Here is a 23,018-nt window from a genome sequence, read left to right on the forward strand (position 1 = left end):
CCAGCCATTGTACCAGTATTACAAAATCATTCTCCCCGCTCTGTGTGTGCCTGAGAGGTGTTCACTGATGTGGCTTTCAAAGGAAGGCAGCGCCGAGCTTTCCAAAGGGAGCTGGTGGAGAGATGCAGTCAGCCTGAGCCAGGTGAATTCACAACATCTGCATTTGCATGTCTGCTGACAAACAGGCTGGCTGCACTCGGGAATCCTTGCCTACATCACAGTATTTAACCAATTCTACTGCCTTTTGGGTGGCCCCCCATTCTTTCCATGCCACCAAAACTAAAACTCCTCACACTTCTGATCAGCCACCTTCCTAACAGAGAGCACCTCCACCGGTCTCACCTACAGGCACCCCAGACTCCGCAAGCAGTGGTGCTAGGTCCTAGAAATGGGATTTTCTCTGGCTCCCATGTAAGTAAAACAAGCAGGACTTGTCTTTGTATTTATTGAACTTCTGGAGTGGCTTTTACCTTACCCAGCTGACACCAGCTAATGCACAGCAGCCACACTGCACCAGAGCTCCCAGAGCCAGCTCTGCAGATGCCAGCTGCAGTCCTGGCCTCAGCACAGGCATTTCTGGGTCCCTCTTGCACAAACTACCACGGACGGTGCCCTGCAGTATTCTCCTTCCTGAGGCCAGGCTCTGACCTCAGCCACTGCCACGCAGCCCAACTCGAGTTCTCGGATTTTGAGTTCACAGGAGGTGTTAATAGTCTCTTGGTGTAATTCCACTGTGTGCATCACAGCATTTCCATGTTTCTGTAGGATAGACAGCTACTGCAGCATCTCTGTAACCAGGACACCTGCTCTCCGGGGTTATGGCTGTTATAATAAAGTACTGAGTGCCACGTGGAAAGCCTCGCATTGCTGGTTTGCTCTGAACTTCTTACCTCAACCCACCTGAAATGGCAAGTCCTTCCCCAGTTGCCGGCGGGCCAGGGCTGAGGACCCTGGCTAACTTCTGGCAGCAGAATAAAGCTGAAATTACTTCCCAGGCAATTTGCTTGGTGCAGATCCCCAGGGAGAGGAACAGGGGCTGCGGGGGCTGGATGAAGGCAGCAGCCAAGGCTTTGGGGAGCTCATCACTGTTCTACCACCGGGGACCCCCAACAGACAAAAGCCCCCAGAGGTGCCAGAGGACCTGAGATGGGGAACGCCTCTGCCCTTTGCTGCCCACCTAAGAGCAATGCTGAGCTTCCAGGGTCAGTGTAGCAGCAGGGTTGGGGGCTCCAGGCCAGCAGCTACAGCCCCCAGCCCTTAAATCCGCTGGTGGCGCAGCCCAAGGCTCTTGGTTTCCCCAAATGGTTGGGATGGGAAAGGGGGAAGCCCCAGGTGAGCTCCCAGGGGTAGGAGCCATCGCCAGCTGAGGAAGAGACGGAGCTTTAGCACAGAGCTTCCCCCTGGAGGCAGGGCCCAGCAGAGCCCTTCGACGAAAGCCCTTCCAGGCAGAGGCACAAAGCTGCGTTTGGGCAAGGCTGCGCGACACCAAAGGCACACGGAGCCCAGAGGATGGCTCTGAACAGCCCCAGCACCCCTGGGTGGCAGGATGGGGCCGGGGCGCTGCGACACGGAGCCTGCGGTGTCCAGGGTGAAACCCAAACACGAAGGGAGGGCTTGGGGGCACTCAGCCCAGGGATCTGGAGGATGGGGAGCTCGGAGACTGTGCGCAAGGCCAGGCTGGGGAGGGCAGGGGCTCAGCAGCAGCCCAGCCCTGCGAGAGGAGCGCTTCTGGCTGGTTCCTCGCCCTCCCACACATTCCTTGGCTGCTTCCGAGCCCTCCACCACTCAGGGGACTGGAAGCAGGACTCTGGGATTCAGCTCACTGCTTTGGGACCCAGGAAGGATGGGCCTGCTGCTAGGACAAACCAATTCGCTATCTCACTGCCTCAGTTGCTCTGCTGCTCCTTGCCTCAGTTTCCCCACTGACAAAGGGAAAAAAAATGCTATCAAGCCACATTGTGCTGGACAAGGATTTCAGGCAGCAGGATGATTCCTGCAGACCACTGATGGAAGCTAAGCTATGCCTGAAATGGTCGCATGCCTTTGGGACACCCCATCTGCCCACACACCCATCCTTCCCCCTCTGCCATAATACCCCTTAAGCACTGAATTCATCTATAGGACCTGCCCCTTCCTTAGGGCTAATTCCTGCAGTTATCCTGACAGCAGAGGGATGGCCAGCCCCAAACCCAGCTGCTAAGTTATATGGGGACGTTCTGTAGCTTTTTTTTCCTTATCCAGCAAAGGGCATCACAACCCGTGAGTGCTGCTGGAATAGCAGGCAGTGCCATCAGCTCAGGACCTCAGAGCTCCCTTTAGGGTGGTGGGGACAGTCCTACAAGGGCAGGGACGCTGAGCCAGCACAGCAGTGAACAGCGTGGCCATCAGATTCAGCTGCTGCTAAGGGGATCTGTGAAAAAGAGGCAAGCTCATCCGTGTTATCTGGTGAGCTACGTGTGCAATCCAAAGCACAGCCATCTCCTGGTAAAGCCGTATCAGTTTCAAGAAGCTTCCCAGAGATGATCTCAAACCCTGTCTGGAGCCAAAGATCGAAGCGTCTACCCCAGCATGGGGAGAGGAGACATCAGATGGCCAGGACGTGGCCCAGCTGCAAGCCAAGGCCCAGGGCAAAACGCGGGGACAGATAAAACTGTGCTGAGAGCAAGGGGCAGAGCAGATTTCGGTGGTGCAGACGCTGGCAGGGAAGATCAGCGGGCAAACATTCGCGTCTGCACAACAGCAACTGGGCTGGAGTCCAGCAGACAAGCCGGAGCAGACGGAGGGAAGCGGCAGGGCTCCGCTGCTGTTTTCCAAGCGGGGAAAAGTCTGAGCCCAGACCACATCTGAGGGCACCGCATTCCTGGGCCGCTGCCTCCCGGGGTGGGGAGCACCCAAGTGTGGGCTCCTGGCTCCCTCTGCCGGGCAGGTGCCACCACCACAAGCACTTCCCAGGAGGATCCCACAGCCGCCACGTCCCCAACCACCCCGTCCTGCCCAGCCCAGCCTCCCAGCACAAAGGGAGAGCAGCTCCCAGGCAGCAAAAATCAGCGCGCAAAGCACGGTCGAGATCTCTCCCTGGATGCTTTGGGAGGCTGTGGTAGAGGCTACGAAGGGAGACCGAGCCACCGAGGGCTGCCCGACCCCAAAACGTGTTCCTCACCCACCAAGAACTCATGGCCTGGTGGAAAGCACGCCTGTAACCCAGCCTGTTCGTTTCACTGCTCACTCATGCAGAGATCTCACTCTTTCGTAGCCCACACACACTTGGAACCAGCCTGGGGAAGGTAAATTGGTGCCCAGCAGAGTAACCAACAGCTCGAAGTGCCTCTCGACGAGATGCCATCGGTCGTGCCTGGGGGTCGTGCTTGTGAAAGAGGCCACGAGCCCTTTATGGCCTGTAGAAAGTAAAAGTCCTCATTATTTTCAAGCAATAGAGCTAAATCCTGCCACCAAAGGCTAAAGACAAAGAAGCAAGCCAAGCTTTCCCTTGGAAATGCAACTTCCAACCCATCTGCCACCCAGGGAGCAGCCGCCCAGCTGCACGTGGGAGCATTTCTGGTTCTTCTCACACCTCCTGCCCCTGCAGATGCAGCAGCAGAGCCCACCAGGCCCCGTTTGAACGGGTCACAGACCTGGGCTCGACGCAGACAGCTCCGTGTCCTCCCCGCAACCAGGCCCAGAGCTGCAGGTAAACCTAGACGGGGGAAATCTGGGCAAGCCAAGCTCATGCTCTGTGCCAGAGGGGCAGCAAATCCCTCCACGTGCTCCATGGTGCTAAATGTGTGGGAACTGAGATGGAAACGTGTTCCTGGGGTCAGAAAGGCCAGCCCAGAGCTCCAGAGGCTCTGCACCTCGTGCCAGAGAGCAGTGGTGCTTCTCGAAAAGCGCCCCCAAGCCCCCTCGCTCTCCAGCCCACCCCAGCCTGCCGGTCCCAGTTCACCCCCAGCAGCTCCAACTGGTTCCAGCTCAGGTCGGGAGCAGCTCCAAGAGACAGAGGGAGAAAGACGGCTCCCCCAGGCTCACCTCCCAGGCCTGCCACCCTGCACGCTCGCTTCCAGGGCCCGAAGTGGCTCACCTCAGGAAATCAGCCACTGGGAACAGGAACTCCCCCAGTTCTGGGCAGAGAGAAGAGCCGTCTCCCTGCTGCCTGTATGATTTGGACAAAACTGCCTCAGTTTCTCCCATGTGTCCACAACCTAAGGTGGAATCAAGTTTTTTATTTGTTTGTTTTGTTTTTGATTTTTGTTTTGTTTTGTTTTCCCCGGGGTTGTAGGTAAGGGGGTAGTGTTATAATTCAGTTTTCCTAACCAAATGCTCAGCCCAGGGCACAGCGCAGGCAGTTTAACAGGCAGGAAAGAGGCTTAACCAGCAGGGAGGCGGTGATCTGTACCATCACCACCACCTTCCCAGGCACCTCAGCTGGCGAGATTTCCAGCCCTGACCACGGGCACCCCCTTGGTTCTCGGGGGACCCCAGGGGCACCCCCCCGGCTCTCGGGGGACACGATCCAGCCGCACTGGCTGTGGCAACCAGCCTCGCTGCAAGCCCCAGCCATCAGCCATGCTGCAAAGCAGGCGCCGCAATTGTCTCCGGGGCACCTGGAGCAGGGAGGGGAGAGCAGAGAAGGTGGAGGAAAAACACGCCCGACCCCATCAGCCCATCCACACCTCTCCACGCGTCCCTCGGCAGGGAGGAGCGGCCGCCGGCGCTGGCTTTTTTGACCGTATAAGGCCAAGTTTTGCTCTCCGTGGCCAATCCGGGGAGGAATGCGAACACCCGAGCCGTGCCCAGGCTGCCAAGGCCCGTCCTCCCCTGCCCACGCCCTGCCTCCGCGGGCAGGTGTGCTGAGCCCAACCTGCAGCAGGGGAGGGCAGGCCACATCCCCACGAGACGGGGGGAATTCTGCCCTGTGTGAATGCATCGCTGGGGACAGGGGCCCGCTTGGGGCTGTCCCCTCCTGCAGCCCTTCAGACTCCCCAGGGCACCCGAGCCAAGCTCAGGTTGCCTGCTGTGAGGTGGGGTTGCCCGCAGTGCAGCCCCTGCATCTCAACAGCCTCGCTTTCCTTTCAAAGGTTCCCGATCATTCACCATTCTAGACAAGGGAAAAAGCTCCTCTTCTGTCCCACAGCCATCCTGGTTGCTTGGACTCCATCTCCACCCGTGTCTCGTTAGCTCAGGGCAGCCCTGGGATCTCTACCGCCCAGACAGAGCCTGGGAGACAGCAGCCTGCAGGAGCCTGCTAAGGGAGCTCCAGCTCTGGGACGTCCTCAGCCTGCCTGCGGAGCAGGGGACTTCCACGCGTCGCCCCATCACAGCTGGGATTCCCAGCACTACCAAAACCAGTGAGCAGCAGGGCTGGCAGCCTTCTAGCCCAGCAGCTCCCAGTCCTGGTACTGGGGTTCACTGCCTCAGCCCTGCGAGGAGCGAAGGACAAGGTTTGCACCCATCACTTAGAGCCCCCAGATTAGTGAAAAGGAAAAAAACAAAACCAAAAACAAACACCCCGACCCAGCTAGGAGGGATGCAGGAGAGACCCTGAGCTGCCAGCCCTGCAGTACCGTCTCCAGGCCCTGGCGCCCACCTCTGCCGCAGCAGCACACGTGCCAGCTCTGCTCTGACTCCGCATGCCAGCGCCCTGACCAAACGAGCCCAGGAATTTGGAGAAATCAGCGTTCCCTTGTTGTGCTGCCAAGATTCGGTACCCGCCTGCCAACAATCCTGGTTAGAGCGGGAGAGATTCCAGGAGAGTTGTGTCAGCTCGCTGCCCTTGGGCTTACGGGGTGGGAGTGCCAGCAGGTCCCACACCTCCACCTCCGGGCATGCCAGGGACTCACAGCAGCTGCTGCTTCAGTGCTCTCCCCACCCAGCCCAAATACCTGCATTTCCACAAGGCCGTCACGGGTCTGGAGGCAGCCTCACCTGAAACAAAATGGCAGCAGGCTTGGCCATCTGATGTTTGCCCCTATTTCATGCTGCGCAGCCCTCCAGGAGAGCAGAGCCCCAGTGTGGGGGCAGAGAGGGTGCGGACCAGCTTGTGTAGGAGGACAATGTTTTGTTCCCTGGAAGGCACGAGTCCAAACCATGGTGCTGCTTCGTTCCCAGCTCCTCCTGAGCTACCCTCCCCACTCTGCACACACCATTTATGCTACAGAGCAACATCAGCCAGCGGCAGGGGGAGGCTGGGCAAGAAGCAAAAGGGCACTGGGAAAAGCAGCAGCTCTGCCCATGGCTGGGAACATGAATGAGACTATCCTGGCCTGGCAGAAGAGCAGCATGGATTAGGGTCTATGCCCGTGCTAACCCCCAGCAGGTCTCAGCAGAGATGGGGACATTCCTCTCTCCACCGTAGGAATTTAGCTCATTGAAGTGTGGCAAGGTAACCCTGTCCAGACTGCTGTTGTGATGCCAAAGGCAGATTTGTGCGAGCTGGTGGCCGTTTCACTGACCAAACAAGGTCAAACAGAAAGAAGGTCACATCAGTGATCAGGAATGAGACTCTGCAGCTCAGATTGGGCTCTGTTTGTACCAAGTTTTGTATGCTCCAAGCTCAGCATGGCCCAGGGCCCGTTTATAACCTCAGACCCATCGCCTTCGCCCTGCAGAGATGTTAGCCAGGTCTATGGGACAGCTTTCAAGGTGGAGCCCAGCAGCACATCACCGCATGGACTGCACACCTTCACTAGAGGCTTACCTGGCTAGCAGGAGCCGTTAGCAGGGAAGAGCAGGTCCCTTCTGTCCCTGCAGCCATCAGTGACCAGAAGGTATACCTGGGGTTCAGAGCGTGCTCTCTGGATGCTGAAGTCTCAGCTACCGCCTCTCCTCTACTAACTTTAAGCACAACTACTCCAGCACCTCACATCCCTCAAAACCCTCACCAGGAACACCCAAGCTCTCAGGGGGAATTTCAGCAGCTCCGCCAGGCAGCCCCCAAACCCGAGGCAGCAGATGGAGCTGCGATGAACAGAGGGGCCTGGGTGAGCTGGGGCAGTGCCCAGCGCGTAGGGCAGGGTAAGAGAAAATATTTGAGATCGCAAGCTGGACGAGGTGAGTCACACACAGGGACAGGCGGCCCGGCTGCCGGAGCTGCCTGCTCGACTCCCCACCCCTACCTGCACGGTGGGAAGGAGCTCACCGTGGGAACCGCGCTATCACAGCAGGCCAAGCGAGTACGAAAACATGGCTGTTGCCGAGAAGAGATTAAAACTGTCCATCTCTGCAAAGCAGCGCCTTAGCGCGAGGAGCGAAACCCCCGAGCTCAGCAGGTCTAGGTGGCAGAGATTGGCTGCTCGGCCTGGCAGGATCCCCGTGGCGATCAGCCAGGTATTCATAACATAATGGGAACGGTGCTCACCCGTTCCTGCTGGGGCCTGCGTGTGTTTGCGAGATCTCACCGACACACCCTTCAATTCAAGGCTCTGGAAAAAAAGCTCAGCACCTGGGGAGGAGGGGGAGAAAGAGAAGAAGGAACCACTTCAGAGCTGAGGAATCCCGGCTGTGACTCACCGCGGGGGCTCTGACGCAGGAAGCAAACAGGGCTGGGAACGCCGGGGAGAGGGTCAGGGCAGGCTGCCTGCAGCACTGCGAGGGGGTGCCGTGGGGCAGGGCAGCCCCCTCTGCCGAAGGACGCCTCCTCTGGACCCCCTCAGCACCCAGCCTTCTATGCAAAGGGCAGCTGCTGCCACAGGGCCTGGCTTCTTGCTTGTGGAAATGGCCCTGGCCATTTTTCAGCGTTAGCAAGCCTGGTCTCCCACACACCCAGCTCTCCCATGTGCAAGGCTCAGAGATCGACCCCAAGAGTGCCCAGAGCCTCCTTCTTCTCAAATGTTTCCCACCCTGGTGGTGTCCCAGTGCAAAAATCAGACCATATGTCTGAGAGCTTTGTCCCAACACTTCCTGAACTCCTGCAGCTCGGTGCCATCCCTGGGGAGCCCATCACAGTGCCCGACCACTCTGTGGGTGCAGAACCTTTCCCTAACCCCCAGCCTGACCCTCCCCTGTCCCAGCTCCATGCCGTCCCCTCGGGTCCTGCCGCTGTCCCCAGAGAGCAGAGCTCAGCGCCTGCCCCTCTGCCCCCCTCGTGAGGGAGCTGCAGGCCGCCATGAGGCCTCCCCTCAGCCTGCTCTGCTCTGGGCCGAACAAACACAGAGACCTTGGCCATTCCTCACATGTCCTCCCCTCCAGACTCTCCACCACGTTTGTCACCCTCCTTTGGAGGCTCCCTGACAGTTTTAGGGCCCTCTCATACTGCAGCACCTACACCCGGTGCTTGAGGTGAGGCCATAACAGCACAGGGCAGAACACTGCTTTGGAGCTTCTTGTGTACGTTACAGGGGTTAGAAATACAAGACAAAGAGCCAAGTAACAGCAGCTCAATCCAGTGCTCCAGATCTACTCTGGATTTACACCTGCCTGGTCCCACTGGCCTCAGGAAGGTGCAAATCCGCATTCCCTTTGCACTTCACTGGTTAGAAGCCTGCTTAGTTTCACTGAAGTTGGTGCTGCTGCACCAGTTTCTCCCCCCAGCACCAGGTCTCCCACTGGGTGGAATTGTTTCAAGTCCTGGCTCTCGATAGCAGGGGAGCATGGAGGAACAGTTGCTCTTCTCCTAGCTTAATCTGAAGCTTTAGCCTACCACCAACAGAAAACACTCAAAAACTGAAACCCTGGAAGATTTATATATTAGACAGCAAGGTACAGTGCTGGATATGCTTTTCTTTTAGAACTGTGGACTGCAAGGCACTAAAACAAAACAAAACAAAACAAAACTTAAGTTCATTTAGCCTTAGATTTGCTCAGAAACCTGAACCCCTGTGGCACACAGCACATTTTCCCCTCTCAGGAGCTAGACCTGGGCTAGCAGCACACAAGCCCTTTGCTCCCACAACTGGATTCTCTTCACCCTCCGTGCCAGTGCTTTCTGCTTTCCCCAGTCCAGTCTCAAGCACTCCGAGGTGCTGTGGAGTCCTCGGCCCCTCTTGACTCTGGATGAAAGACTCCATCCATGCCACGCTGGCAGCTTCCCGGACAGCCAGCTCATACTTATGACAACAAACACCTATGGGACATGTTCTGACCTGAGCACTGAATTCAGTTCTCCCTGGAGGATTCGCCCACGTACGTATCTGGAGTGTGCTCTGCAGATTATACAACACATGTTATCTAGGGCAGCAATGCCAGCAGGACCCAGAGAAAAGCCCTTAGCTTTGCACGGTCCTGGGGGATCCCAATCGGACCAAGGTTGAGGATTCAGTGGCTGGCACCACTGGAGTTTCCTATAAAATGCCCGATCGTAACCCAGAAATGTGAACTTCAAACTTTCTGGAAGCTTCTTAGTCCTTGATGAGACCTTAAGTAGGGTTAAGAAACTCAGGGCCATAGCTTTGAATGAATAAACCAGACCTTGACTGCTGCAAAGCCCCAGCCCTCCGTACTGGGAAAAAGCCTGGTTCCCAACTGGAATTGCCTCTTGGCTGCATCTCCTATTCACCACTTGGTTCTGGGAAGGGTCAGCATTTTAATCATCCCGTCCTACAGCAGGCTGATCTGTTCCAACCCCATTGCCACTCCAGCCTGGCCAGACCCCCAGTTCTTCACTCATGAAAGGAAGACAGCTCATGGCAGCCTGGCTGGGCTTGTCCATCCAGGTCCCCCAGCTGCATGAGGAAGAGGCAGTGTCAGCCCAGGAAGACCCATGTGGCTCCTGACCTTTCTAAAACTCCCCTGTCGTTATAGCTCCAATCCCGAGATTAACCTGGAGCAGGTCATTGACAGCACCAGCAGAACAGTTGTTGGGACCAGTATTGAAGATGTCCACAAGCAGCAGAGTAGGCAGATAAAAACTAACTCCAGCGTGCTTGTTCTCAGCACTATGCCATCACCTTGTTCCTGATTTATGCTGCTAATAATAGGCACTGGCATCTGTCCTTTCTCTGCCAGCTTAAACGCAAGAGGAAGTAAAATTTCAGTGAACCTTGACAACAGCAGCACAGTGGGCCTGGAGTCCCTGGGGAGCTCGTGGGAGATGGACTGGGCCCCTCTGGGAGTTACTCTTGTGCCAATTCCTCCGCAATTTACTGAGAAGTCTTGAGCTTTCTGCAAACCATCCCAGCCATGCAAAGAATGGGGTGGGAATGTTTTGACATAGTCTTGGATCAGTTACAGATCCCACCCAGCTGTGTCCACGCTCACCTTCTAATGCTCTCTGCCCTCTTGTTTCCCAGCAACATTAAGCAGAGGGCGATTCAGATAGCCTAACGCTGCTCAGAAGAGACATGGGGAGCTGCTACAGAAACACTACCACTATAGAATTGCCAAATTAAAAAGGAAAAATAGAAGAAACTGCCTACCAGTTGCTGCTTGGAAAGGAGGGAGGGCAAAGCCCATAGGGGGTTCTTCCTTCTTCAGCACTTTCATAGATAACACTGCAAGGAACAAACACTGCACAGCTCAGGGTGAATATGCACGGCTGTCAGGCCCAGACACAATCTGTGCATGTGAATGAGCATCTGAGGCTACACCTGCATCTGTTCGCGTGTGCACGAACACATCTTTGTGCACAGATGCCTGTGGAAGCAACTCTAAACCCCAGCACTTGTGTGCATGGGCTGCCGAGCTCCCCTCTGGGCAATGCCCCCAGTTAACTGGAAAGCTAAGGAGAGACTTGGCCTGGCAGCAAGGAAAGGGGAATGCTTGGGGCAGGTCCTGGCTGTTGGTTAGAGGTGAAAGAAGAACAGAAAGGCCCCAGATTAGCCTGGAGTGAATTCCCTTTCACAGTATTAAGTGTACTTTGCACCTCTAGCTGCTAAGTAGAAGGGACAAAAACATTCCACCCTCACCAAGCACAAAACCCAAAAAAAAAAACAACCTAACAGATGCAGAGTTTGTGCCACCTGAGCAGAGGTATTCAGCAGCAGATTCTCCATAGGGTAAGCGAATCCTTGGGTACATCCCTAACTTCACTAACACAGATCCTCACCTCCCTGGGGTAGCTCAGTCCCAGCTCCCATTACTCCACGTTTGCTGCAGCTGAGGTCAGAACCACGGCCGACTACATTCCCTTATTCTTTGGTGAAACCCTCCACTGTAAGAAAAAAAAATAATAAAAACAAGATCTTCCTACGCTTTCAGAGGAAACAGCTGCTTTTTGCAGAGCAGAACAGACGTGTCTAATGCATATGTACACAACTGCCCCCGTTCTCGGTGTTTATCAGCTAAGAAGCCTTGCAGAATCACATTTGTTTAGTCTGGGGTGAGATCCAAGTCCAGCTTCAGATGTGGATCTATGTTTCACAACTGGCCTCTGCTCGTCTAACGCACAACACCAGCCTTTCCAACTGAACAAAAACCTGCAAGGTTTAATGGACCTTTGGACCCAGAGCTCATCTGCTGAGCTAAGGGGGTTGCACTGATACAAAACCTGGTGAAGGTGCCTGAAGCAGCCCTGCGGGGCTCCTTTCAGCTCTCAGACACAGCTGAGAGCTTTCCTGAATCCACAGGACTGTGTTAAGTTGGCAGCAGTGACCAAATACACCTGATGAACCACGACAGGCAAGACAGAAAGACCAGGAGCAACTTTGGTGCTCCTAACAGCAACAAGGAGTATAGCTAGGGATGTTTGGGAACAAGCAGCCCCCTGCACACTCCCCCCCACGTTCCCCAGCCCAGGGGAATCCTGCTCTGAAGCCAGGAGAGCGATCGGGGCAGGCAGACAGCCCTTGGGCTGGGGAACCTCAGGAGAGGCAGCCAGCTCAGGCTTCTCTTTCCACCTCGCTGGGAAAGGACAATGCGATGGGGCCGCCCAGCCCCAGAGGGCTTTGTCAGCATTGTTTGCAGCACCCAGCAGCCTGCCGGCCCCACCTGGCGCTTCCCTTTGTGCATTTGCTGAGCTCTGATCTTACGGCGTCCATTGCCGTGGGGAGGGAACTGCCTGCAAGCAGGGCAGACGGCTCCAACCTACTTTCGCAGGTTTTGCGCAGGAGGCAAATCTCGTAGGCTTCAAAGCTCCCAGATCAGCAAATTGTCTGACGAGCATCTTCCCTGACGTCTTGTCAAAGAAATGCCGGAGTGAGGGAAGTGGAGAGGTGTTCTCTCCTACATGGGGGTGCCCAGCCTCTGGGCCACGTTCAGGAACGGCTCTGCTGCTGCTCCTTTCCTTTCCCCGAGCCCCTCAGGCACAGATCGGTCTGCTCCTTGCCACCTTCACTGCCCCTCGTCCCTGTTTTGCCATCGGGCAACCACAGCGCAGGTGTCTCTGCCCCACAGCAGGTGGGAATGCAAAGCAGTTCCTGTGATGGGGTGAAATGGGTCATTCCCCTGCCTTATCACACAGCCAAATTTGTATTTCTGTTACGTGATATCCGTAGACATATCACAGGGAGAGGAATCAGGATGGGCTTCTCTCCATTACCTCTCTCTAAGGGATCTGACGGCCTGAAGCTGAGCATCAGTGGGACTTGATGGTCTTAGAGGTCTTTTCCAACCTAACTAATTCTGTGCTTTTACCTCTGCTGTGTAAGAGCCCAATGCTGTGGGACTGCCCTGAGATGATGTTGCACCAGGGGCTGCAGCAGCAGCTGACGGGCTCAGGGCACCCACCTGAAATCGGAGCAGGGAGTTGATGGGAACCGGGTCCTGAGTCAGTTGGCTGCTCTGCTGAGCACAGCCCTGACCACCACCAACCTGCTTCTGCAGGGAACATGAGGCCCTCCGTAAATCCCCCCGTACCCTCCTGGTATGCATCTGCTCTCCTCCCTGTCCCTGCACACACCCCCGCACACACACACCACTAACAGGTTTACTAGCAGCTTTACGAGCATTTACACACTCCATAAAGCATTCTCTTTGCCTTGCAGTTGTGCCAGCTCTTTGTAAATCCTTAATACTCTTCCTTTTGAAGCTGGAAGAGAACCAGGCCGTTTCTACCAATACTCCTCATGGCAGCTTATAGCTTGCAACTCCTTAAAAAGACTTTCCTCCCTTTCCCCAAACCTCTACCCTTCTGAGTCACGCTCCGCACAATGCCTGAAGTCAGCACTTCACACGAACCAGCTGAAGCTGGTCGTCGGAAAAAACGCAGACACACACATACACAGCACAGAACAGCTACCAGCTGGGACCTGCAGCCTTGGCAAAGAGCAGAGCGAGTTTGCTGGTGACAGCACCAGCTAGAAACGCAGATCAAGAGAGAACACGGAGGAGCAGAGCAGCTCTCCGCTCCCCGCCTCCCCCCAAGGCAAGGATCAGTGTTTGGGACACCAACCAGTCACCTGGGAGACTGGCGAGGGGGGGAGAAGGACCTCGCACGGGCCTGTTTTCCCTTTGCATTATATTCAACCTACAGCTCAGGTAAATGGGTCCTTTAACGAGCCGGGGCTGGGAATCCCCCCAGATCAGTTCTGCAGTGATGTTATTCAAGGTCAGATGAGACTGAGCCACCAACCTTCCTACTTCCAGCACCGACAGTACCATCCGCAGGAGAAAAGAGCTCATGAAAGCAGGGCCAGGAGGTGCCCCGGGAATATCTCATTTGATTCCCAAGTCTCCTCCGCCTTCACTCTCCTTTTCTTCCTCCCATCTTCAAAGCAGCTCCAAGTCTCACCGCTCCTGTGAGGTCCCTGCTTCCTCTCGCTGAGCAGAGCCTTTCAGACAGTATCTCTCCTACTCGAGGCCCAACGCTTTATTGCACATTTCAATGCTGTCAGGTTCAACCACTCTGCTCCCAGGTGGCTTTGCTGTGAAGGCACAGTTTGCCTTGAGCGCTGCCACAGGACATCACAGAAGCCAGACCATGCTGGAAAGTCCTGCAGAAAGGCCTGAGGAGCAGGGGTTGTTTGAGGCATGGCAGAAAAAAGTGTTCTCACAGGTCAGCATGACTGCCCTGATCCGAGGTTGTGCATGGAGGTGCTCTGCAGCGGCCTCAGAAAGGATCTAGGGCAAACAGAAGGCAGCTCTCCTCTCCAGCATTTGTCCTGTGCACCAACAGTGGTACTCTGAGGAAAAGACTAAGCACCGTCTGCTTACGGAATGGCTAAGAAAAACAGAGTTAAAACTCCACCTGAGTCAGTAAGGAATGCACAGCAGGTCCCACTCTAGGGGCTGGAGGACAATAAATAATTCAGCATCTGCCCTACTTCGCCTCCCCGGACAAGGAGTCAGCGCTGCTCAGGCTGGGAATGTCCAGAACGCAGCGGTTACTCCAGCAGATCAGTCCCAGCAGATCCAAGAGCCCGGATAATTGTCCCCACACACATTCCTGAAAAGCCCTGGCTACTTTCAAACAGTGCCCCACTAATTCACTTGCTCCATGAGCTGGCTGCAATTAGCATAACGCAGCGGCAGCCGCGCAGAGCAGACCTCCTGCCCCTACCATGGCTGCAGAAGGGGGCTGATGCTCTCGGGGGGTGACCAACCCCAGGTCCCACACAGGGGAGCTCACACCCAGTTCCCCTGAGCCTTTTTATGCAGGTCTCTTGCTCCAGTGGGACACAAAGATGACGGCTGCACTAGGAGGGCACGTCAAAACCTTCGCCCTCCCATCAGCGTTACCCACAGAGGACACACAAAGTCCTCACGTGCAAGCAGGGGTCGCTGCCCTCACGCCAGCCACCTCCGAGGTGGGCCTTTCCCACCACCATCTCCCATGCCTGCGACAGGGATCTTCCAGGAGGCAATGGAGATTAAAGGGACACTGAGAAAGAGTTGAGCAGTCTCAAGGGGCAGCCAGGAGAGGAGCCGCCCTGCTTGCTTCCTTTTGATCTCCCCAGAGAACAGCACGGAGCTGCCCTTCTCTTTTGATGTGTCACCCTGCAGCTTGTTCTCCCGCAGCAGGGCAGGCCTGTTGCAGCATGACTGCTTCTGGATTTCAGCTGCTGGGGTAACAAAGCTGCATTTCAGCAGCTTCTGTACTTTTCACAGACTTCAGGCTCTGGGCTGACCCCAGGGGTGGAGGGGAACCAAGAAGGCCGAGGACGGACACCACCCTCAAACTGAGCTCTAAATCCTTGTCACTCACATGGCAGACGCAGAAATTGCTACTGCAACAATAAAATAGAATGACTTCACCTGGCATCACGAAGCACCCCATGCCAGGCAGATGATCTGCAGTGCCATGCCTAGTCTTTGGCCCACCATACACGACTTAGATGAAGGAGGTTAAATAAACGTCTTTCAAACTGATTAAAAATGCATTCTGCCATGGAAGCATGAGTAAGATCCCTCCTTCCCTTCCCTGCTTCATAGGAGTTCAGAAAACTGTGCTGCTCTGAAAACATCACCCCTCAAAATAAAGCCTTCTGCCCAGAGCCAGGCTGCCTCGCTAAAGACCCAAGGATGAAGCAGTTTTATTGCAACTCAGGATAAAAATCCAGCCAGCTGATAACACACACATTGTAAGCTAGATCTGCAACCACTCGAACTCGGATTGTCGGGCTGACACAGATCACATCTGCACAGCACTTGATACTCAGAGCTCAGGAGCTTAGCACACAGATCTGAGGTTATCCCTCCCTGTGAAATAAAGGGCACAAGATGACAAGCCCAAGGAAAGCAGCAGCTCACCTAAGTCCTGCAGCCAGCTGGTGGCAAGGCCAAGAAAGGAACCCACATCTCCCACCCTAGAGCCAAGGTCTTTTAGACACGACCGCCTTCAGTCCTTGTCAAAGCAGCATAAGCTTACTCCGAGCCCAGACCATGACCCCAAGCTTTCTCCTTCAAATTCAAGACCCCTTTGGACTCCAAGCCCAGTGGGTGACCCAGCTCCAGCAGGACACCGGCCCAGAATTAACTCCGAGGAACTCCAGCGTGAGCTGATAAGAGGTTTGTTGGGAAGCCAGAACTCCTGCCCGTGTTAGCACAAGTGGAGAATGCTGAGGTGTCCGGAGTGAAACCCTAAAGACTCCGGCGTGAGCCCAGTGGCCGGACAGACTCCCACACACCACGTATCTGCCTGTAACCTTCTCCAGTAGGTCCAGAGAGACTGCATCTAAGCCTCCGGGACTCGAAGAGTCCATTCTCGCCTAGTCATCAGACTTGAGTGTACGTGGCTAAGCCGCATCCATTCCCCAAACCAACAGGCCACCAGGAAGTGCACAGCTGATCTTTTTGTTCCCCTCTGACCTCCTCTGACCTACCAAGGGCTCCTCATTTGCAACTAGGCCAAACAAGAACAGCCCTCAGCACAAGTCCAGGGTCCCGACCCCTTGGATTTGCAGCTGGTCTCCCCTGCAGGACCTCTCCAACTCTGCCAAAGGGGATCCATTTCCTCACACCACCAGCTCACCTAGCAAATCAAAACAAAAAGCAAGGGAACTGGCTCACACCTGGGAGAGAAAAGGTATCATGTTTGTTTTGTGGCTGCTCTTTTCTCAGGTTTACAGCATGCCAGGAACAGATGCCCATGCTTCTTGGGGTTGACACCTCTCACTTTTCTCCTTTAATTCACAGGCAACAAAGTTCCAGGAAGAACAAGAAAGAACTTGCTCTCAGCTGAGCAAAGGAAATCCGAAAATCTGCAGCTTCTGCCCTACAAGCCTGTAGTGACAAGTTGCTGGGTTTCCAGCTAGAGGAAGCTGCTTATGGGAGCAGACACACTGCTGCCAGCTCTCTGTTCCTAAACTTGGTTCCTCCACTCCTGGGCTGGTCACACATTCTGGGGAAAGTAGAATTAGACCATTTTTAAACCCTGTCACCCTTTAGAAATGCTGAGGAACAGCACTTGCAAGGCTGTCAAAATCTACGTGCGCAATAATGGAAGCAGGCTGCAGGGAGATAGGTGTTTACAACAGTCATTTGATCTGGCAGCTGTTAACGTTAAACTGATAAAGCCGCTGCTATTGCACCACATTTAAGCACTAAATTCTTCCCCACTCAGTGAATCCCTTGTTCTCACCCAGCACAAGAATCTAGGAGACAGAAAACTGTCTCAGCATAAAAGTTAAAAAAAATAAAAGCTAATTTAAAAAAGGCCCTCTCGCTTACTCCATCGAAGTCTTACATCCTACAAAGGCTGGAAGCCACAGCAGAATCACCCAGAAACCGGCACCTCTGTGTTCCCTGCCCAACTTTCATGCTGGCCTGCTAAGAACTCAATGCTTTACCTCTGCTGTCTAGATTGTTCCATCCAAGGAAGCAGGATAATTAAGTGTGACTTGCTACACAGCAGTGGTGTGAGACTTAATTAGTCAGAACACTTTGAACGTACAGTACCTAATTAATATCTGAAGTGGCTGCAATGATTATTAGGAACAATGGCATAGCTCACAGCTGATGATACAGCTCAGCTCATCAGTATTTTTCATTCTCAAAAGTGCTGTGCAAACACCCAGCCAATTCTCCCCATCAGGAATCTCCACGTTGGTGGGTGGATATTGAGCTCATGTCAGGGATGGAAAAACTGAGGTGAGATCTGACGGGGCCCAGCAACAAACCTCAGAGCCTGGGAACTTGACAAAGCACTCGTGTGGGAACTCCCTGCTTGCTGCTGAGGTGGCACAGGGCACCATCCCGCCAGTCCCACCCCAGTGCCACGCACCATTTTGCACCTGCCTGGAAACACTCACCCACGTGTGCTCCGTGTAAGGGGTGAATTCAGCAGGCTCCTGTAGGCAACCATGGGGCTGGAGCCATGGGGTAGGAGGCAGCAAGCAGGACCTCCCCGTTACCCTCCTGGTGTGCAGGCACACGTACACACACACACACACACCCTGTGACACAAAATGAGTGAGCTGAGTGGCAAAGGGACCTAGATGGCAGCGCTGCCTGATGCCATAAGCTCCTGGCTGAGTAATGAAAGCACATTTGCATCTCCCTTGTTTTAGCAGCAGCCACCAGGCTGGCCCCATCCTCGTGTCACAGAGATGGGCGACAGGACTCCCAGCAGAGGCCTCTGTGCCATCCCTTACCCCCAGTACCCCGAGTTCTATGTGGTTAGCCACCCCCAGCACCTCAACCAAGCGACGGACACCTCCCTTTCCCCATCTGTACAAAGAACTCTGCACCCAACTCTGCAAAGTGCTCTGAGCAATGTGGAGCAGGAGTGCTGGTCTTGACCTTCACCTTTACCTTTCTTAGGTTCTACCTTCAGGAGCCCTGAGAACACCTTTTAACCACACTGCAAAACGCAGAGAGTATCGTATATCAAAAAAATATAAATCATCCAGAGCCTTACATAAGTTCTGCAGCTGAGATCCACAGGCTTTTTTCTGCTGCTGTGTCGTGGAGCTGGGTCCCACCTGTCTCATCTTGTGAGAGCTTCCTGCAGAGCAGAAGCAGCAAGCTGAAAAGAAAAGAGATTATTTTATTGGTTTTTTTTGAATACTGTTTGCTAAAGGACTGACTCCAGTCTAAGATACTCAGTATCTCAAGAAATACAGAGATTTGTGTTGACATTATTTTGAGTTGTGTTTGTGGCAATATCTGAAGAACAGAACCAAAACATACTGCTGTGCCAGAGTCAAACAGAGCTGCTTTTGGAGCTCTGCCATTTCTGAGACAGTTGGACATATTGATATTAGCAATTTAATAGTCCAGACTTGAGACAGATAAGAAGTCATCACGCTGTTATATACAACCAGGCTGGTTTGCAGGTCTGTACACAGCCAACATAGAAAGGCTGCAAAAAAAAAAAAAAAAAGAGAGAGAGAGAAAAAAACACCATTCTGTTAACAATGAGCAGCCCACAGGGATCACCCAGGCAGATACTGATCTATCACTCAGCACAGAAGGAACATAAACCAGGCTCTCTTTGAAGAGGAAGGTCGTTCCAGACGGCGCACGAAAGTCTCCTGGGTGTAATTCTTTGGGTTGTCTACCTTCCTAGAAACTCCGCAAACAATTTTTCCCAGACAACTGTGCAAATCCCCATGCAGAAACGAAGAACAGAAAACCCTGATACTCCAGGTCTGTTTTCTAAATATTTCAGAGTTCCCAGAGAACCGCAGCTGATATTGACACAACCTAACAAAAACATCTCAAGGACTGGGGCCAGGGGATGCACGATGCTGCAGTGCCATCAGCCGTGCAGGGCAGGGAACAGCACCTAAGCAGAACGAAGGGGAGGGGGAGGCTGAGCCACCTCCGTGCTGGGTGAGCCAACACCCCTGCAGTCAGCGGAGCTCACCCGTAGGTGAGTGAGTGGCAGATGAGGTGCTTAATTACCAAAGTGATAAATGTTATTTATATGTAACGTGAGAGAGAGAGAGCAGGCGCTTGGGTGAACCCTCAGGAAAATATGTGAGGAATTGATTTTCCCTCCCCTCCCACGAGGGTAGTAAAAGCAGTGCAGACTTTTAAAGGCTTTTTTAAGAAAATTAACCACCACCACCGGGTAGACACATGTGTTTGCAGCTGAGTGGGCTGAGGAACCCTCAGAAGAGCCTTCCTGACTCCTGGTGGGAGTGCCAAGTGTTTTTGTACAGAAGTAGCAGAGCACTGTGGAAACTGCATTTAGAAGAGCCTCAAAGCCTTCCTGTGGCCCTGCTCAGTCCCTTTACACACATGCACACACCCACACGAGCATTTTTTCCACAAATCCTTTCATGGATCCCAGTGGCTTCTCATCCAGAAGCCTGTGGGCAGCCAGGGAGAGCGCTCACACGCTTTGCTCTTTAATCAGATCATTATGGAGGAAATCAAACCATGAGAGCAAATAACCAGCGAGTCCCCGCCAGGACACACTGAGGTGCCCGGAGTTTCCCTGCCCGTACACACGGGCTCACCTGGGCACGAGAACTGCTAGACAAGAGCACCTCCTGGAGGAGCCGTCCTCCTCTCCAGCTTCCCGTGCCACAACGCTTCGGGCACAGAGCTGGGCTTCCCTCTCACCTCGCGGCGAGGAAGCTGCGGGCCTCAGGAACTCGCAGGAGTCATCGGTTATCTATTTCTGCGTGTCACAGTACACTCACGGAAAGTTTGTAATCTGTTTGAACACCACCGCAGAAGCATGACTCCTACTCGCTACAAAAGCTCACAAAACCACTAACTAGGCATGAACAAAAGCCAGTCAGGAGATTAAGTGAAATTAAGTTAAACTAAGACATTTTGCTTAGGTGGTTTTTTTAATGCTCTTTTCTAGATCTTACCGAATGATAGGAAACAACCCGAAGCTGTCACGCTTTAACCTTAGCCAAACACAGTACCTGAGCTGCAGGCTTACCAAAGTGTCATTTACACCTGCAAACACAAGGTAAACTCAGTTACCTGAGACCGCGCAGGTTAGAAGATAATGGGAGCAGAAAGATTAAAAAGCAAACAGTTCACGGATAAAATTAATTTTTATTTTAAGGACATAATTACAAAGAGCTCTTCCTTTGTTACACACTCACGTGAATACATGCCCTACCATGGAAATCCTTCGCTCCAGAGATCACGCCACTGACAGCCACACAAGAAGACTCCAGGCAGAGGTGCACCGGCTGCAGCCTGACCGAAACGTCAGCCAGACACGCTCTGAAGTGACCCAACTTGCTCACGGCTGGTAAACCAGGTTACACGCTTTCCCAAATTATTTTAGAGAGAAAATAAGACAACAAGCAGGACAAACAGCACGTCACACAGGTGAATAGAAGTATATTTGCCTTCCCTTTCCTCAGAAAGTTATGTAGACAAAAAACACAACAAAAAACGTGTTCTCCCTTCATCCAGGGCATACTCTTGGTACACACGGAAAGCACACATGGAGCGACTCTGGTTTCAAGAGCACTTTTTAGGAACAACGCCCTTGGAACCCACAAGGTCACCACATTTCTGCGGATGGAACAGAACCAAGCACACACCTGCCTCAAACTCCCTGGGGAGGTCAAGGTCTGACCCCGATTGGGATGTAGGAATTCCTGCAGCTGCCTCTGTGCCCAGTGCACGCCTCCTGGCCTGAGAGCTCAGGAACACGAGAGGCCATTTGTCGGTCACTTATGACCCCGAGGGCTCCCTGCCCTCTTGGTTTGAGCCGTTTGATTTAAAAAGCAAGAGGCTTCTGTCCCAGCTGGTGCTCCCGAAGCAGCACACCAGCTCCATCGCACAGTCCTTCGTCAGGATCTGCGTTATCCTCTCCGCCATGTCCCCGTTGATAGCAAGAGATCGGAAGTGATCGAAATCATTCCTGCCCAGCTTCCGCAGGCGGCGGGCAGCGGCCCTGTAGCACTTCCAGGGCTGCGGCTCGATCAGCAGGTACTCGCACAGCGAGGAGAGGAAGGCCAGGAACTCCCTCAGGCCGCTATCCCCGTGGTGCAGGTGGATCCACATGGTGACAGACATGCAAAAGCCAATGTCAAAGGTGGAACGGCCAAAACGGCCCAGGTAGGAGCTGAGGAACGGCTCCCTGGAAGCCGAGTCCATGATGTCCAGGTTGGCAAAGGATATGGAGGCAGGGAAGGGGCTGCTCTGCCGAGCCCTCTCAATCAGCGCTGCGTCAATGTCACAGCACAGAAGGTGCAGATCCTTCCCAGCTGCAGGCTGGTCCAGGCTGCTTTTGTCCTGAAGGCCGAGCAGATGCCTGTACAGAGCCACACTTAGCTCCTGCAGGAAGGAAAACAACAGGACTTCACAGGGCCTGCGCTGCCTCGGTCACCTCACCAAGCACATCGGGTCCCACTCTCAGCAGCAAGGTACAAGCACCAACTCAGAGCCTTCTCTCGAGACAGTTAGAGCAGTAAGCTCGCTGACAATCCTCCTTTCTGAAGGAAAAAGCAGCAGAGCAGCCCTGACTACCAGAAAGCCTGCCAGAAATTGGAACTAAACCTGCATCACCCCTCCTGGGGGGTTTGCTGGGGAAAAAAATTGAGTAAGGTGAATGAGTTTTACTAACACAAGTCCTGCTGAATCTCCCCATCCAATATCAAGGTATCACTGGTTTTCCTAGCTGAGCCTCAGAGCTCCCTAGCAAGACTGAGAGCTATTTATAATGCCTAATTAAGAATAAATGCATTTCTTACTCTCATGCTACAGGAAGAGACACTTCTTGACCACAAGACTGCAGCAAATGAGAATTAAGGAGAGTTTTCTTCTGAATTTCCCATTGCAGAGCGCGCCACTCAGCGGCAAGCGTATTTATCTTTCATTAAAGGAGATTTGATGAAGTTCCTGAATGACACCAAGGAAAACTGCAGGTGCACGCAGCTCACACGGGCGGGCAGCGTCCCCTAGTGGTGTCTCTGTATTTCAACAGAACTGGACTGGGAACATTTTTTGCAGGACCTAGGGTTGTCCTTGAGATAACGCCTGAGACCTTCAGCCTTTCCCTCCCCCCCCAGCCCCCCAAGCCCACCCCCAACCCCCCGGACCCCCTCCCACCACCCCCCACCAGTATTTCCCTCACCACCCCCATTCCCCTTCAGCCTTTCCCTCACCCCCCCCAGTACCCCACACCATCCCAGCCCCCCCCCAGCCCTCCCCCACCTCCCCCCACCCATCCCCCAGCCTAGGCCGCCCCCCCCCCCTTCCTTCACCTCACAACCCCCCCCCCCCCATCGCCCCCTTACCCCCGAATTGCAGCCCACGTCGAGGCCCAGCAGCGGGCGAGCGGCCGCGGGGAAGAGCCGCCGCAAGAGGCCGCCGGGCAGGAGGCTGACGCGGGCCTCGGGCGGGTGGAAGCGGGAGTAGTTGGGGAAGTTGCCGTAGGGAGCAGCGCCGGGCTCCGGGCCGGGAAGGGCCGCGCTGCTGGGCGCCGCCATCTTGCCTCCCTCCCCCGTGAGCGCCGGGCGCGGACCGAGCGGGCGCAGAAAGGTTCCGGGGCAGAAAGGTTCCGGGGGGGGGGGGGGGGAAGGTCGCGCATGCGCACAGCTGCTGCGGAGATGGGGGGGGGTGAGGGCCAAGGCCTCTGGGGTTGTTCTCTGTCCTCCTAGCCCAGACTTTGCAGGTCCATTTGTGCGAAAAGAGAATTTGTAGATTTTTTGCTTTAATAAAAATAAAGTGTCCAGTCCCCGTCGCATCGGAGCAGGCCGAGGAAGGGCAGCGTCCACCCCCGGGGTCACCTTTGCCCCTGCCACCTTTGCCCTTTGCCCCGGCGTTGCTGTGGTGCTGCCGAGGCC

The 23,018-nt window shown here is 54.4% G+C and overlaps 2 protein-coding genes across 5 annotated transcripts in view; both read right to left on the reverse strand.

Annotated features, from left to right (window-relative positions):
- Nucleotides 1-18,205, reverse strand: part of LOC311220152 (keratin, type II cytoskeletal cochleal) — a 58,759-nt gene extending 40,554 nt beyond the window's left edge. For all 4 annotated transcript variants that reach the window (XR_014619212.1, XM_084303610.1, XM_084303612.1 and 1 more), the window contains exon 1: nt 18,164-18,205. The gene's annotated coding sequence lies outside the window, so the exon portion shown is untranslated. The remainder of the gene's footprint in view (nt 1-18,163) is intronic.
- Nucleotides 18,206-20,283: 2,078 nt separating this feature from the next.
- Nucleotides 20,284-22,661, reverse strand: LOC311220160 (RNA 5'-monophosphate methyltransferase-like; the record flags this gene model as incomplete). Its single annotated transcript, XM_084303620.1, has 2 exons — nt 20,284-21,507; nt 22,470-22,661. 2 exons carry the CDS (start codon nt 22,659-22,661, stop codon nt 20,902-20,904), a joined length of 798 nt encoding a protein of 265 aa, XP_084159746.1. The 3' UTR covers nt 20,284-20,901.
- Between the last annotated feature and the right edge of the window lie 357 nt (nt 22,662-23,018).

Source organism: Netta rufina (assembly GCF_964035555.1).
Source record: "Netta rufina genome assembly, chromosome: 30".
In the NCBI taxonomy this organism is placed as follows: Eukaryota; Metazoa; Chordata; class Aves; order Anseriformes; family Anatidae; genus Netta; species Netta rufina.